The sequence below is a fragment of the Carcharhinus amblyrhynchos genome, chromosome 1 (genome assembly GCF_965287045.1).
Source record: "Carcharhinus amblyrhynchos chromosome 1, sCarAmb.v2.hapA, whole genome shotgun sequence".
NCBI lineage: Eukaryota > Metazoa > Chordata > Chondrichthyes > Carcharhiniformes > Carcharhinidae > Carcharhinus > Carcharhinus amblyrhynchos.
In genome coordinates, this window is record NC_137324.1 from 127,504,176 (window position 1) to 127,520,802 (window position 16,627).

Consider the following 16,627-nt stretch of genomic DNA (forward strand, 5'->3'; position numbering starts at 1 on the left):
GGGATGGGGTGGTGGTGCTGGTTGGAGGGATGGGTGCCCTACCAGTGCACAGAAAGCTGTAAAGTGTTCTAAGCGACTCAGTGAGGATATAATGTCTGGAATGAAAGTGACCAACAGGCTCCACTGCGACTGGAAGGTGACCATTGCAGGTGGCAGATGGAGTTTAATGCGGAGAAGTGTGAGGTAATTCACTTTGGCAGGAATAACAGATGTGTTGAGTATAGGGCTAACGGTAGGACTCTGAATAGTGTGGATGAACAGAGGGATCTAGGTGTATGTGTACATAGATCCCTGAAAGTTGGGAATCAAGTAGATAGGGTTGTTAGGAAGGCATACGGTGTCTTGGCGTTTATTGGTAGGGGGACTGAATTTAGGAGCCGCAGCGTCATGTTGCAACTGTACAAAACTCTGGTGCGGCCGCACTTGGAGTATTGTGTGCAGTTCTGGTCCCCACATTATAGGAAGGATGTGGAGGCTTTGGAGACGGTGCAGAGGAGGTTTACCAGGATGTTGCCTGGTATGGAGGGGAGGTCCTATGAGGAGAGACTGAGGGATTTGAGGTTGTTTTCGTTGGAAAGAAGGCGGCTAAGAGGGGATCTTATTGAAACATATAAGATAATTAGAGGTTTGGATAGGGTGGACAGTGATAGCCTTTTTCCTCGGATGGAGAAAGCTAGCACGAGGGGGCATAGCTTCAAATTAAGGGGTGGTAGTTATAGGACGGATGTCAGGGGTAGGTTCTTTACCCAGAGGGTGGTGAGGGATTGGAATGCCCTGCCTGCTGCAGTTGTAAATGCGCCTAGTTTGGGGGCGTTTAAGAGATCCGTGGATAGGTTTATGGATGGAAAGGGTTTGGATTAGGTTAGAGGGTCATTGCTTTTTAACTGGTCGGTGCAACATTGTGGGCCAAAGGGCCTGTTCTGCGCTGTAATGTTCTATGTTCTATTGCAGGCTTCTGTTCATTGATGCTTATGATCAATATTTCTGAAAATGTGAGCCTCGTGGAAGGAGCAGACAACACTGCCTTCATCTTGGCAATCAGGCAATAAGAAGAAGGAGAAGAAGGGCCTATCACTGCCAAGCCGGGCTAAGGAAAAGAGCCTCACCCTGATGAACAAGGGCCGGTGGGGTCCTCTCAAGATCCACAAGCTGGGGCTGAGAGAACCATTGAGCAGTGGCTTCTGGCAAGACCAAGGACGTATAGAAGACACTTCTCATACCTCCAGATGAGCAAGAGACAGTGCCATAGATGCCTTCACATGTTGAAGAATGTGCTGTCTCACATCTGCCACATTCTCCAGGAGGACTGGATAAGAACATAAGAAATAGGAGCAGGAGTAGGCCATCTAGCCCTTCGAGCCTGCCCCGCCATTCAATAAGATCATGGCTGATCTGAAGTGGATCAGTTCCACTTTCCCGCTTTCTCCCCATAGCCCTTAATTCCCTTGTCTGTCAAGAACCTATCTACCCGTGACTTAAATATATTTAGCGAGATAGCCTCCACCACTTCAACGGGCAGAGAATTCCAGAGATTCACCACCCTTTGAGTGAAGAAGTTCCTCCTCAACTCCGTTCTAAACTGCACCCTTATCTTGAGGCTGTGTCCTCGAGTCCTGCTATCCTTTCTAAGTGGGAAGAATCTCTCTACCTCCTACCCTATCCATCCCTTTCATTATCTTATACGTCTTTATAAGATCCCCCCTCATCCTTCTAAACTCCAACGAGTACAGACCCAGTCTATTTAGTCTCTCTTCATAGTCCAACCCTCTCATCTCCGGTATCAGCCTAGTGAACCTCCTCTGCACTCCCTCCAAGGCCAATATATCCTTGTGCAAGTGCGGCGACCAAAACTGCACACAGTACTCCAGCTGCGGCCTCACCAGTGCCCTGTACAGTTGCAGCAAGACCTCTCTGCTTTTATATTCTATCCCCCTCGCTATAAAGGTCAACATTCCATTCGCCCTCTTGATCACCTGCTGCAAGGACTGAGGTCATCCATTGCCAGTGGCCCTTAAAATGACCGTTGCTCTGAACTTCTTTGCGAGTGGCTCATCCCAGGACTCCACTGGCGATCACTGTGTTCTCTGCTCACTAGTGCATTAAAGAGGAAATGGACACCCTATTTAGCAAGATGCACAATTATGTTCATTCTCCTTAGGTGAAGCCAGCCAGTGGCAAAGTACTGGGATTTGAAGCAGTCACCAGATTCCCATAGACGTAGGTGCACACATTACACACACATGGGAACAGCCTGTACAATCCATCAACAGGAAAAGATTCCACTCTTTAAATATGCAACTGGTCTGCAACCACCAGAAGCACATTATGCAGGTATGGGTGAGATACTCTGGGAGCTTCCACAAGTCCTATGTCGAGTCATTTACAGGTGCCACTGATCTCTGAGGGGCCTCAGCAGACCCAGGGTTGACTCCTCCATGACAAAGTTTACTGCAAAGGATGTGGTTGTTGGTGCCTGTTCATTAGCCACAAAAATGCTTCAGAAGAGGGGTATAATGCTACTCATTCTGCAACATGTTCAATTACTAAGCAGATCATGAAGATGCATTTTGGATGTCTGGACAGCTCAAGAGGCACTTTCCCTACGCTCGCCAGAGGGTCTTCTGCATTGTCATGGCTCGCTGCACTTTACACAACCTGACACTCCAAAGGGGAAAATATCTCGCCACAGAACAAGATATGGAGGAGCTGTACGTCTCCTCCAATGGTGAGGATGTCAAGCACGGTGAGGGTAAGGAAGCTCCTTCTGCCATCACAGGAGTAAAGAATATCCCAGTATGCCTCCATAGTGTCCAAAACTGCCCCCAGCACATTCTCTCTGACTTGGGGGCAGTCAGCTTTTTACCCTTCAGAGCCATCACTCGTCACAAACAGTCCCTGGATGCAGAGGATGAATGATGTATGCGAATGGTGTGGTTTAAACTTGGTGCCCAGAAAGATAATCCAATGATGTCTCGGCAGGGCAGATGAATCCCAGCCACAATATAGCACAGTAGTACAATGGTTAGCACTGCTGCCTCACAGTGCCAGGGACCCGGGTTCAATTCCAGCCTTGGATGACTGTCTGTGTGGAGTTTGCACATTCTCCCCATGTCTGCTTGGGTTTCCTCCCACAGTCCAAAGATATGCAGGTTAGATAGATTAATCATGGTTAATTTGTGGGGGTTTGGGGGTAAAACAGAGGGGAAGGCGTGGTGGGATGCTCTTTTGGAGAATCCGTGCAGAATCAATGGGCCAAGTGGCTCTTGTTGCACTGTAGGGATTCTATATTCTCTAAGATATGACTTATTTTACACCCATGTATACATAATGAGCTGAAAAGCAGATCTGGTGAGGATACTTGCAATGTCGACCAGCAGGAAATGTGTCCGCTACTGCACTTAGTCTCCACAGCAGAAAATTCTGCCCTACGTATCAGAGGTACCTCATGAACTATACAGTACTTTGAGATGAATGGTGATCATTAAAGTTGTTGTATAAATGCAAGATTTTTTTTGTTTTATAAAACTAAAACATACCTTGAGTAATATTAATCATCATGCATAATTCACTTGAATGCCTTTCTACATTTGCCGTTTAAATGCATCCATTAACCCATTGCTTTGAATGAGTTAACAGCGCAATTAAAATAACAGACAAAGAAATGTTATGAATGTCACACGAAATGTGTTAATTTTTTGTGCGCCAGTAATCTTCTGAATTTATTCTGAATGTTTCTTTTGAAACTGCTCGCACAACACACCCCATTGGAGTTTCTTGATTAGCATATGGGGTTGAAGATTTAACGCCAATTAGAACACAACTTCCAACAAATCCATATCAACAGCTGGAAAGTAAGAACAGCTGAAACCAGCTATGATGGGAATCCTGCAAACAGTGAAGTGGAAAATCAATTATTTGTTTCCAGCAGTTACGAATTTTTTTTAAAACAACAGAATTGATTCTGAAATATCAGTGTAGAGAAGATTCAACAAAAATGTTTTAAAATGTTTTTTATTTGAGCAGCCCTCGCTTGCTAGTGTGACAAGCTCCAGGCTTGATGAGGGTTCATTGGTAGAATTTAGTCCCGCTGATGAGGCTCTCGCCTGTCAGCTGGAGAGCTGTTGCAATCCCACATTGCCTCCTTTAGGGACAGCCAGGCATACTAATGACTCTCAGGATCAAGTACAAAAATCCCACCCTACCAGAGCTGCCAGCTAATCAGAGATCATCAGCCCTCTATTGCGCCTATAGCTACTGGGAGCAGTGGTAGCTGCCAGCAATACCCCCATCAGAAGCACTGTTATCAATGAGGAATCCAGGTCACAGGTGAGTGAGGATGGGGGCCACTGAGAGGCCGCCACTGGCTTGAGAGAACAGGGGGCTTGGAAGAAAGGGTCGAAGGTTGGCACTCAGCTGAGCAACATCCCCTCCCCTTTCCTGATGCCAGGTCCCTCAATCAGGTACTGAGTGCCTGATAATGAACCCACAATTGCCCCTACCCTTCGAGCCCCTGTCATGCTAGATTTTCGCATTTTCTGCCCTGACCACTGTTGAATGAAAGACAGGAGGACTCTTAAGTGGGCATTAATTGCTTATGTAAGGACCTCAATTGGTTTTGGGGCAGGAAAGCTATCATCCTGCTCATCCTGGACTTAATTAGGATCGAGGCAGGAAAGGGGCAGAGCATTAAGAGGGGAATAAGCATTAAATTCTACAATGTTCAAGTGGCAGGATCACTCTAACTGGCTAGCATAAGGTCTGGGACATTTTAGCAATATCTGTAACCAGAAGTTAACAACTAATTGTTATTCCGTGGTAGTGTTAGTTTTGTGAAGTGTTCTAAATTCACTATGCAGAGTTGAAGTTCTGATGGATCTGCCCTGAATCCAGAAGATACATTATCCTTCCCAAATAAACAGAACATCCCTCTACAATTGATAAACTTAATGAAGGCAGTTTATTACAAAAGCCTCCCTGGAACCCATGCCAGCCTTCAGTCAGTGTAGCTATGATAGAGATCTTCTAATGACATTTTACGTTGAACTCTTGGATACCTAAGAAAATTGAGGGAGGGGTGAAGGAAGCAGGTTTGCTTTCATCTACTCCCTACTATAACATCAGTGGCTGTATAAGGAGTAGAATCGGAATTTCTGCCCAAATCCTACCTTCCCCCTCAAACGTTGGCCCCACAGATCCATCATCATCATCATGCTGATGAGAACGTCTAGGATTTTGGGGACCTTGGTGAACTGTTTAATTCTCCTGAAATTAAACTGATTAACTGAGGATGGTTGTGTTACTTACCAGGTACTGACTTGATCCTCCTTAAGATGTTGCAAACTGCAGTCTTTTTCTCTCTGGCTGATGTAGTTAGGTACTCATGGTCAAGAAGTTCCAGAAATAGATGTAATTCCACGATCAATTCCTCCATCACTGAAAAAGCAAAGAGCAGTGGTCAGTTCACAATAATCCACTAACCATCACATAGTGTCAGAGTGATTTTACAAACCAACATTTCCTGTGGAAAATGGCATCCCATGAAACATATTTTAGGAAATTGTGAATTAGTTTTGAGTTTCTGTCCATTAATTATAATAAATGGAAAATAATATGTTGTGCACCTGAAATGAAGCCTGCTCCTCACATGAATCACTCCTTATGTAGAGTATTGGATAAGAAACCTGGAACTTTGTGATTAGTGAATGTACCTTTAATGCTATGACATTTCCATTCTGTTCAGCTACTAAAATCATACTACCACATGCTGTTAAGTAATTTGTTCCAGTCCCGGAACACTGCCATCAATTTCCATTTGTCTTGACAAGCATGTATGAACAAATCACACCAACTGAATGAAATGGCAAGGTGTATTTTACTGAAAGCATTAATATATCAGTATTCTGTCTAGGTAATATGCAGATCATTAAATCAGATGCAAGATAAATTGTTCATAATCCTCCTCCAGTAGAGAAACCATATAAAACATCTCCACAATACGCTTAAGGATAAGCACCCTGTCAAATGTGTCACTTTTCCTACAAATTTTAAAATGTAAAATGTAGATTTATGATTTGGTATGGTTTCTTTAAAAATTCAGACAGAAGTTAAAATATGCTGGCAAAATGACAGGGGTGCAGCACTGCCTCTGTAGATCAAATCACTTCAGGCCAAGCCCATCCCCTCAGTGCTTTGAGGTTTTAAGATGTCCACCTTCTTCTATTGCTGCAATGTTCTGGCTCTCCTCTGTTATTGTTGCAAGGTACACACCCTCCTCTTTGCTGCTGCTTCACTAACTTCAGACTCTGCAAGTACTAGCAGTCTGCTTTTTCCTTCTATCCTACAGCCTTCACCAAATCGATAAGAATAAGATAGAAATGAGATATGGGAATTGCAAAAAGGGAGAGGCAAGGAAAATAAAAAGGACCAGAACTCTCCAGTCTCACATGCTCCGCTACTACTGCCGGCTAGAACAGAAAATTTAATACTCACTCAAACTCCATTCACAGCAGTGGGACCCGAGAATCCCTGCTGCGGGCAGACAATTCTGGCCATGGTTTTTTTGTGTTGAAAAAAATTGTACTTCCATGGAGTTATGTGCTGGTGCTTCAATATCTTCAAGACCTATATCTGCCTTGTATTTCTGTATACAGATTTCCATTTGTGTAATGGACAAGATTATTTGAGGCAGTTGTTGTTGAGGTTAAACTCTATAAGGATACAGCTGCAGATAATGGCTTCTTCGAACTGGTACAGTTCAGGGTCTCATTTGCATCTCATTAGCAGTAAGGCCAATGCCATTAAGCATTTTTAAGTTGCCATGATTTATGTTCTGCATCTGTTTTATGGCCTCTTCCATGTTGGTAATGCTTTGGTGGTGACCCTGGCAGGTCAGACTCAAGGTGACACGTGAAGGATCCATACCAGAGCAGTTGGCAATGATCAAGCAACTAGGAGAACAGTGATTAGCAAAGAATGAAAGATGAGGAACAGATTCACCAATGGAAAAGAGGAGACTATTTTTCAGGCTAATTGGTGTTTTTTTATCCTTTGTCATAACGCTTTTTTGTACAGAGCAGATTTTTAACAAGTTTCACAAATTATTGTTTCTGTGTGTTTTATTCTCAAGGATAATGGGCCGGATTTTAGGGCCACAAATCAACTGGGCTACTTTCCTGTGCTTATGTAAAATATGGCATGATGCTATTGGGTCAGTAGACCAAGATCATCCTATCAATTTCCAAATTAATGAAGGCAAGCAGGAGTCAGAATTAGAAAAAAACATGTGGGCTATTGAGCTTGTTTAAGAAATACCGACTGTAATTTTAAATCGCCCACTTCACGTATTGGCAGTCACACAGAAAGAACATTGGGAGTGATTTACACGAGGTATGAGGACACAATGCAGGGGGAATGAAGATACCTATAAATGGGACCTTGGCTGCAAAAAGCTACAGAGTTGGCTGCTGAATGTGACTATGTTTGGCTGTTAGCAACATTATTTCTTCATTGTTTTTAGGCTGACATTGTATGTAAGAGAATGAGGGAACCTTTAAATGGGTGGCTGTGACCAACCTCCAATTCATGTGCTAATCCTTCTCCCACCAGATGCCCCACACTATACACCCAGTTGGGCACTTCCCAACACTAATTTGCTTGCCTGTGCCTAATTCACTGCGCTAAAAAGGGCAGACATGGGAGTTGGTGAACCACACACTTCCAATTCTGTCTCCCTCACCCCACTAGAAACTGGAAAATCCAGCCCATTGTGAGTAAACCACGAGGAAATTTGAGGCGTAAAATAAAAATTATTTTTGTGCTAGAGCTTCTGGAATTTATTGCAATGAAACAAAGTTTGCCCATCACTTGTATGTCATTCTCTTGAGCTACAACACATTTTAACACATTTTCTGAAAGGAATTCGAAAACAAGTTCACTCATATAAAACTGTTTCAGTAACATTGCACTGTGAATTTACCAGTTTTATAGTAAGATCTTTTTGGAATGTAGCATCATGAGTGATCTAATGCAGACTATTTGGAAACACTTCACAAATCTTGAAAAAACACTCTAATATGTTCTTGGAAGACTAATTAACCAGGGCAGCCTCATTTTTCATTCACAGATGTCCAAGTACTGAATAGGGGTGGCATGGTGGCACAGTGATTAGCACTGCTGCCTCACAGTGCCAGGGGCCAGGGTTCAATTCCAGCCTTGGGTGACTGTCTGTGTGGTGTTTGCACATTCACCTCGTGTCTGTGTGGTTTCCTTGCTTTGCTCCGGTTTCCTCCCACAGTCCAAAGATGTGCAGGTTAGGTTGATTGGCCATGTTAAATTGCCCTTAGTGTCTCAAGATGTGTAGGTTAGGGGATTAGCAGGGTAAATACCTGGGGTTATGAGGACAGGGTCTCGGTGGGATTCTCATCAGTGCAGACTCGGGCTGAATGGCCTCCTTCTGCACTGTAGGGATTCTATGATTCTATAATAACTCTGTTTCAGTGTTAATGTAAGTCTATTTGTGACAATTTTTAGATTGTGAATAATGGCAATTTATGGTGAGAATAATTCATAATCTAACAAATTTATATCCACTAACTAAAATGGAAAGGTTATTTTGTTACTGAATGCATGACCCAAATTCTGGGGAATTGGAGTAATAAAATATATAATAATAAAAAATATTGGCTCTGACTGTCCTCTCCTGCAGTGCTTGCACAAATCTGCCCCGCACAGAGTGGCGTCATTTCTACTACCCTGCCAAACTAATGTTTTCCCTGCTAGCATTGTATTGGCTAAAATAAAAATTCATTAAAACTCATCTGCATCTTCCTTCTCACGTTGCTTTTTTTGAATCTTTATATTGACATGGTCAGAGTGATTTGGTTCTTGGGAGCAAGCATCATAATAAAGTATGTTTTTCTTTCTATTTAAAAAATGTGAAACATATATAGGTGCTACACAAAGTTGTTGCACGCAACATTTCAATGAATTTCCGCTAAAACAGTGAAGGTGCGGTGATCCATTCTGGCACATCATTATTACTGATCAACAATAGTATCTTCTTGTGATCCGATCTCAATGTTTGTGTAATTCATACATATGCCTTGCAATCACTTTATAGATGGACTGTGAAAATACTTCTGAACAAAAGTACAAAACATTAAGTGGCATGAACATATATAGGAACAGAAAAGATAAACTGAGTTTATTTCCATTTGTGTAATCTGGCTCTTTGTAAAAATCCTGCAAATCCACTGGCAGGATAGGCATATCAATGCGAACATCCTCTCCCAGGGTGATATCCCCAGCGTCAATGCACTGGTTATGCTCGACCAGCTGAGATGTATGGGCCACACTGTCCGCATGCCTGGATACGAGATTCCCACTACTTTGAGCTCAGTTATGGCAAGTGATCACTAAGAGGGCAGAGGAAATGCTGCATTGACACCCTGCTAGCCTCCCTAAATAAATGCAACATCCCCATTTACATGTGGGAATTGCTTGCTTTAGACCGTACAAATTGGAGAAGAAGCATCACAAAAGCTCCAATCACCTCAAGCGTCACTGGGAGCATGAGAAGGCTAAGCACAAACAGCGGAGAGTTCAGAATCCAGAGTGTCCCTCCCATCCACCTCATCAAACACCACCTGCCAAGCTTGTGGCATGGTCTGCGGCTCCATGTTTGGACTATTCAGCCACCTCCCCAGTGCAGAAGCAAGTCATTCTCAACCCTGAGGGACTGCCGAAGAAGAATAATAATACACCATATATTACCCTTTCTGACGTCCGGAAATTATCATATGCAACTGAAACAAGTAACTGGTTAACTAATCTTTTGCACTGGTTTCCAAGCCTGCCTGATACTCGCCTGCACAATTTTCTGTTTAAAACCTGACTGACTGGTCCAAAGGGAGAATCTAGTCTTGTCAACCCCTACTGAATGTTAACAGTAAAGGATACTTCCAGCAAAATTAATGTGAGGTGTTTATTGATTACCAAGACATACTTGCAAATTACACTCGTAAGGGAAACCAACTTCTATTAACACATTAACCATTTTTCTTCATGCTTTGCTTCAAAAACCCAATATTTAAATGCAACATTTTCCCCAAATTCTTTATCAATAAAAAGAGTTAAAAAAGATCCCAAAATGTGACAAATATCTTTTGATTAATGTTGTACTCCAATCCCTCTGGGAGTTGAATCAGAAAGTACATTTGGAATCAAACCATCTGGAGTCTCACTACATGTCAAGAAGATAACCAGATCATTGTGTTTAGACATTAGGTCAAGCTGCAGTCCCTCAAACAGCAGACGGTTTTCACAAAGAAGCTGGTCTAACGCAGAGAACTTCAAATTGTTGCTTCACAATAAACCCTCACTTTGCCGTCAAATGCATTCAAAACACAACATTTGCACTTGTAATCATGAGTTGCATCAGGCTACACCCAAAAAAAAAATGAAAAACTACAATTACAAATACTGGAGCAGAACAAAATTTGGGGAAAATGTTGCATTTAAATGTTGCATTTTTAAGCAAAGTGTAAAGTTGATTAAAATGTGAAAAAGTAGCTAAAAGAAAAATGGTTAATGTGTTAATAGAAGTTGGTTTCCTTTGCAAGTCTATCTTGGTAATCAATAAACACCTTATACTAATTTTACTAGAAATATCCTTTACTGTATTTTAGGAAAAAAAGATTTGCATTATTTTCATGGCCTGAATTAGATATGCATCACCTGGAAAAGAAGGTTATTTTGTTAACTTGTTCAAACTGTGCATCTTCAACTACAGCTTCTAAGGAAGTGGGGGGGGGGGGGGGGGGGGACTGGTGAGCTTCCTTCACAATTATCTGACAGGAACATGTGTTGGAGCTAATTATTTTCTTTTTATTTCATAGAGCACTTAAAATGTTGTTGTGCCATAATAATGAGAATAGGTAAAGTCAGTTAGCTAGTCTGCTGCTGGCAAGCATACAACCTGCTTACACTGTGTGTTCTCTCTGCTCTCAACTGGACAGAGAAACACAGAGTCATTATAAAACGATTGTCTCCAAAATGTTTCAAACCTACAACAGCACACTACATCTACATTAGGAAAACAAAGTGAATTGTTCTAATGAGTCAAGATAAAAGCACATTACTGCGGATGCTGGAATCTGTAACCAAAAGGGAAAATGCTGGAAAATCTTAGCAGGTCTGGCAACATCTATAAGGATAGAAAAGTGCTGATGTTTTGAGTTCAGATGACCCTTTGTCGAAGCAAAGCTTTGGGCTTCTTATGAGTCACTGAGATTACCTAGACAACATCTAAGCCAGAGTTGGGCAACCTGCAGCCCATCTGGGTTCTGAGTGCGGCCCACAAGATATTTTATAGATCACAGTCTACATGCAGGAGTGCCACGTTCTGCTGATCTCCACCTGTGTAGTTTTTTAAGTATAGAAGTGGGACTCATGTAAAGCAAGGGCAAGTGAAGTGAGGTACATACTGACTGCACACAGCATTGACTGTGAGAGCTGTGCACTCCTTCTGCTTCCAAAGCGTAAATATTTATTTTGTTTTTACCATTTGAAGTTGACAACAGTTCTATTAATATATGAATGATTAAGTATTTTTGATAGCTTGTTATGAAATATTCAGCATGTATTCAATCTTATTCATGCTTAGTGAACAAGCCTGATTTCAACATTGCAGCCCCTGAGATGAAGGAGGGCCACCCATGTGGTCCAATGACTAGCCTAGATTGCCTATCGCTGATCTATTGCCTATACAAACAGGAATGTTCCACATTTCATCCTTGAACCATGCTGAGTTAAATGATCCTCAGTTTAAATAATAGAGACATTACTATTTGTCTCAGAAACTTAAGGTTAAACTGATGTTCTGGCCTTCTGTTTGTGATTGTTGAAATATGCAGGAGAAGACGGAGCAAATTAATTGTTTGGAAAAGTGTAGAAGAAAACTAAATCTAGGATTAAGAAAAAAAAGCAAGACAAAACATCCCTCTTGCTGGTTTATTCACAATTTTGCACTCTCCTATCTGTGAACTAAAATGTGGGCTCATGTCCCAAACACTGAAAAGAGAGAAGTGTAATTGGGTCAGCTGTGAACTGCATTCAGGAACTATGTGACATGGTTATGAATCACAAAGGCTGATATTGGCTCAGTAAGTAACTGTAGAATTGAGCATCGTAGAGCGGGGAAAGTTATTTTTACAAGGCAAGGACTTCAGGGACAAGAAAGAAAAGACATGCATGTGGGACATGTGTTCCTTCCCTGTCTCTCATCCCAAGAGGTGTTCTGTGCTCTATATGTGGGGATAGATAACTGACAACACCAGTCAGTTCCTAGAGTCCTCTCAATTCAGAAAGAATCAGAGCCATCAGAAACCTGAAGGCTGTTAATGAGAACTTGCAATCAGCCAACATATTTACTCTTTCGAAAAGGAAATTGCTTAGTTGGAGCAACAGGGTACATCTGAAACAAATCACAAACAATGAAAGATATTATTGTCCAGCTTAAGCTGTCACAAAGTACATAATAGAAAATTTTGCCCTCATTCCATTTATTGTGTTGAACATTTGTTGGCCATTAATTACAGTACTGTAGCTGTCCAGTAAAAGGTTATAATATATGGTATTTTAAGCACTGAGCATTGGTTGAACAAGATAATTTAGATGTAATTACCTGGTAGATAGAAATTAAGCATTTGTAACATTTGTTGAAAAATGTATGGAATTGGTAAAACGTATATATTATTCTCCATTACTCTAGTGTAATTGCTAATTTCTCAATGACATTTTCACTCTCATACTCTATCATGGCATTCCTATACTGGTCATTGTAACTGACTGTGGAGATCTTTATCCAGGCTGTGAACTATGGGGCAGTTGATAATTAGGAGTGGGGTCAGTTTCATTGCAAGACTTTCCCTGATTTTTCAGATGTGCTTGTAGACGCGTATAGATCAGTTAACTCAATATGGGTCAAAGTTCAAATGTGGAACATTCCTGGTTTGTAAAGCTTAGATGTTGACTAGAAACCACACTGACTTGTTAGAATTAACGTTGTTTTTCGAATGCAGATATGGCGTAATGTAAGATAGAGAAGCACGTTTGTTCATTCGAACTAGCATTTGCCTCCTTGCATCAGTGCTCTATTTCAGCTGGTGGTTAGTGCATTAACCCTTGATTCCACATTATCATTGTTCATCATTCTCCTGCAAACAAAATTTGCACAGATGATTGCCTTGAAATGATTGTATTGTGAAAGCTTTTGGGAAAGAAAGTTAGTTTGCATGGCTATGTTTTGGTGGTCACATACCACGTCCACAATCAAATTTTTAAAAACCCGTTTTGAGTAACAGTGGCCCAAGGGATGACATGGATGCAAGCCAGTGACAATTTGGTCTGCAAAGTATCTAAAATATATCAGTATTCTCTCAGATCAAATATTGGTCAGTAGTAAAAAAGAGATGAAGATGAAACAAATCAGAAACAGTGAAGGACAGTATTGTCCAACTTAAGCTGCCAGCATTCACAAAGTATCTAATAGTAGAAAATTTTGCCCTCATTCCATTTATTGTGTTGAACAATTGTTGGCCATTGGTTATAATACTGTAGAAGTCCAATACAAAATAACAATATATGGAATGTGAAGAACTGAGCATCAGATGGACAAGATAGTTTAGATGTAATAAATGCATTTTGACCTTTCCAATCTACCTCAATAATAACCCCAAAGGAATGGTCTGGAAAGGTCCAGAGGAACAAAAACCAGGTAATTTTTATTTTATATTCTTTCATGGAACATGGGCATCACCAGGCCAGCATTCTGATTACCCATTCCTAATTACCTTCAAGAAGGTGGTGATTATGGATCTTGATGACCACAGACTGTACAATGCCAGTGCGAGTGGTTGTTTGCAAGTCATTTTGAAATGGATTGCTCTGTGACTGTCTCCTCCTTAAAAATTCAGCCTCTAGAGCCATTGCCGGATTGCTGTTCCTATTCTTATAAATGTGATGGGTGGCATCATGGCATTTCTAAATTGCACATTTGCAATTTTCAGCTGTTGTTTGTCATCCTCCTACACTTATGCCAGTGTCAGGATATCCTTGAAGGAGTTCCCATTGTATTGGACTTACTGTCAGAATCTCTGCATCTACCTGTAGAATTCTGACAGGTGAGAATTTCAAAGCTATAAACTCATTTTCTTGTGACACTTAGGCATAGTAGAACACAACACTTTAAACCATCAAACAGCAGTTCCAGAGCAGTCCACTCACCTGATGAAGGAACAACATTCCGAAAGCTTGTGGCATTTACCAGCAAATAAACCTGTCGGACTTTAACCTGGTGTTGTGAGACTTCTTACTGTGCAAACTGCTTCCCAGGCTTTACTGGTCTTGAAATTACATTTATATATTGAGTCTTTCATGACATCAAGGCAGTATGGCTGATCACTGTCAAATAGCTAAAAGCACTTGATTACACATTATAAAACCTATTTACTGGGGTGAATTACAATATTGGTGGGGTTGAGGAATGTGAATGGAAAGTCGGAAACTCAGAAATCTAGGGTCCTGTTACATTCCCAGCTGCATTTAGCCTGATTGACAAACTTGACTTCCAGTTGGGTGCAAAGCATTTAAAGCAGATAGATCTGATTCACCAGGAGGGCTTGTGATGGGAGGGCGGGGGGGTGGCGGGGGCGGTGGTGGTTCAATCTCAGACTCCAGAGGTCTTTGAACTGGTGCATCTGACTAGAGGAGAATGTGGGGCCTGGGGAAAACACTCCACTCGAGCTTAAAAAATGCTTGGCTTCTCCCTGAAGCTGTCTTTGCCTTTTCAGCTGTTGGGTTTCCCATGGCCTGGGAAACCCAATCGGCCAGACTAAACCTGCAAACTAGATCACTGTCTCTAGCAGAGGCACGGAAAGAGAAGTGGAAAAGAAAGAAAAACACTTCTTGCCAATCAAGATTAAGCTTCCTATTTGGAGGGTTAAAAAATACCTTGCAGCATCTTAAAAAATTAAATAGAACCCTTTATTTCCTCCACACTGAAAGAGGCTGGTTTCCGGACTTAGCAAAACAAAACAAAATAAAGTAAAATTCCTGCAGCAGCATTATTACTGGCACATAGTCAGGTGGCCTCCCCATTTTTCAACTGAATTCCTACAACTGTTTTTTGTAACCACTGAGTAATCAAAATAAACTGCAGGCTCCATATTTCTAATAATGTCATGTTTTAAACAGAGCCCTTGCTCAGTATATGGGCCTCAGAGTGGAACTCAGAATAACCTCTGCAGCTAGTGACTTGCTTTTTAAAAAGTTGCCACGTTACTTTCATGTTAGAAATCACTATAGTATCTGTTGAAAAATTGAATCCCATTGGGAAAGCGGCTGAGTGCCAAGAATATGATCCCTAAAAGCTGACTCAAGTGCATCTTTCAATCCTGGGGGGAGACTGGTTGTCCACTTTTGTGGGTGGCCTAGTGAGGTAATAGAAGTGGGAGGAAGAAATTAACTTTGTAAAAGATATGTTTTTACCATTACAGAAATATACTTCACAGTTTGAAAAATCACCATTTTTCTTCCATTTAAAAAATGCTGGAACTGTTGAATACTTTAACTTTCCCCATTTATTCTTTAGTAACATTTTTTTATACTTTATATTGCTTCAGTGAATTACAATCTCAAGGCACATCACTTAAGTGAACAGATCTACCAGTGGCAAAAAAATGGGGAAGACTGACTGAATTAGGGTTTCCATGTGACAATTTGCAGTCAAGAATCAGATTCTCCTCTCGCCAGCCATTAGCATGGTCCCAGAGCAACCCCAGTTGAGGTCCACTATCTGGCATGGCCTGCACTTGGAAAGGGACTGGGAATGGGGCGCAGCTTTGCAGAGAAGCACCATTATTGAAACTTTCTGTCCAAAATGCTCTGGGCCAGGATTTTCGAGCCCCGTCTGCTGCTGGGATCCTCCCATCCCACTGAAGGTCAATAGACTTCTGGTTGGCCTGTTGCTTCCTTTTTAGTGGGTCTGACCACAGTGAGGCTGGAAAATCCTGGCCCAGGTTAACTTTGATCTCTGTGATTGCTGAAAAGTTAGAACAAAAGGCTAGCCTAGTTTATAGACTTTAGTTTGTTCTCCAGGACCATTGTGGAGCCTCAAGGAGGGATCTGGGGATCAAGTTACAGTGCCATATGTTTTGGGGTGAATTGGAAGATGAGGCAGGAACCTGGGCCAGGATTTTAATGGTCCTGCCACAGCATGAGATGTCTCCCACTGGCAGATGCAGCAGGCCATTTAATTGCCATTGACTTTGGCAGGACTGTAATATGTTGCTAAGCAAGAGAGGTTGTAATATCCTGGCCCTGGAAATGTTCAGTATTTTGCATTGTTCCACCTACGACATGTGCAGCCAAGTTTCCCAGCCTTGGGGAACTGCTGAAAATCCTACAACAGGATAAATGAGAGGAAAATCCAACAATATGGATCTCCACCTCCTTATTTTTGGTCTACATAGGGAATTGCAGGTTTCCCCAGAATCAAGGATCTGAAAAATTGACTCTCATATCCTTCAAGGCCTACCCCTCTAAGTAGATGTAGAGATCCCATGGCACA

General features: G+C 41.7%; 1 protein-coding gene across 4 annotated transcripts in view; it reads right to left on the bottom strand.

Moving 5' to 3' along the window:
* afap1 (actin filament associated protein 1) overlaps window positions 1–16,627 on the bottom strand; it is a 243,103-nt gene that overhangs the window by 135,524 nt on the left and 90,952 nt on the right. For all 4 annotated transcript variants that reach the window (XM_080192292.1, XM_080192272.1, XM_080192282.1 and 1 more), the window contains exon 2: window positions 5,305–5,433. In XM_080192292.1, coding sequence (XP_080048418.1) covers window positions 5,305–5,433 — 129 coding nt within the window. The remainder of the gene's footprint in view (window positions 1–5,304; window positions 5,434–16,627) is intronic.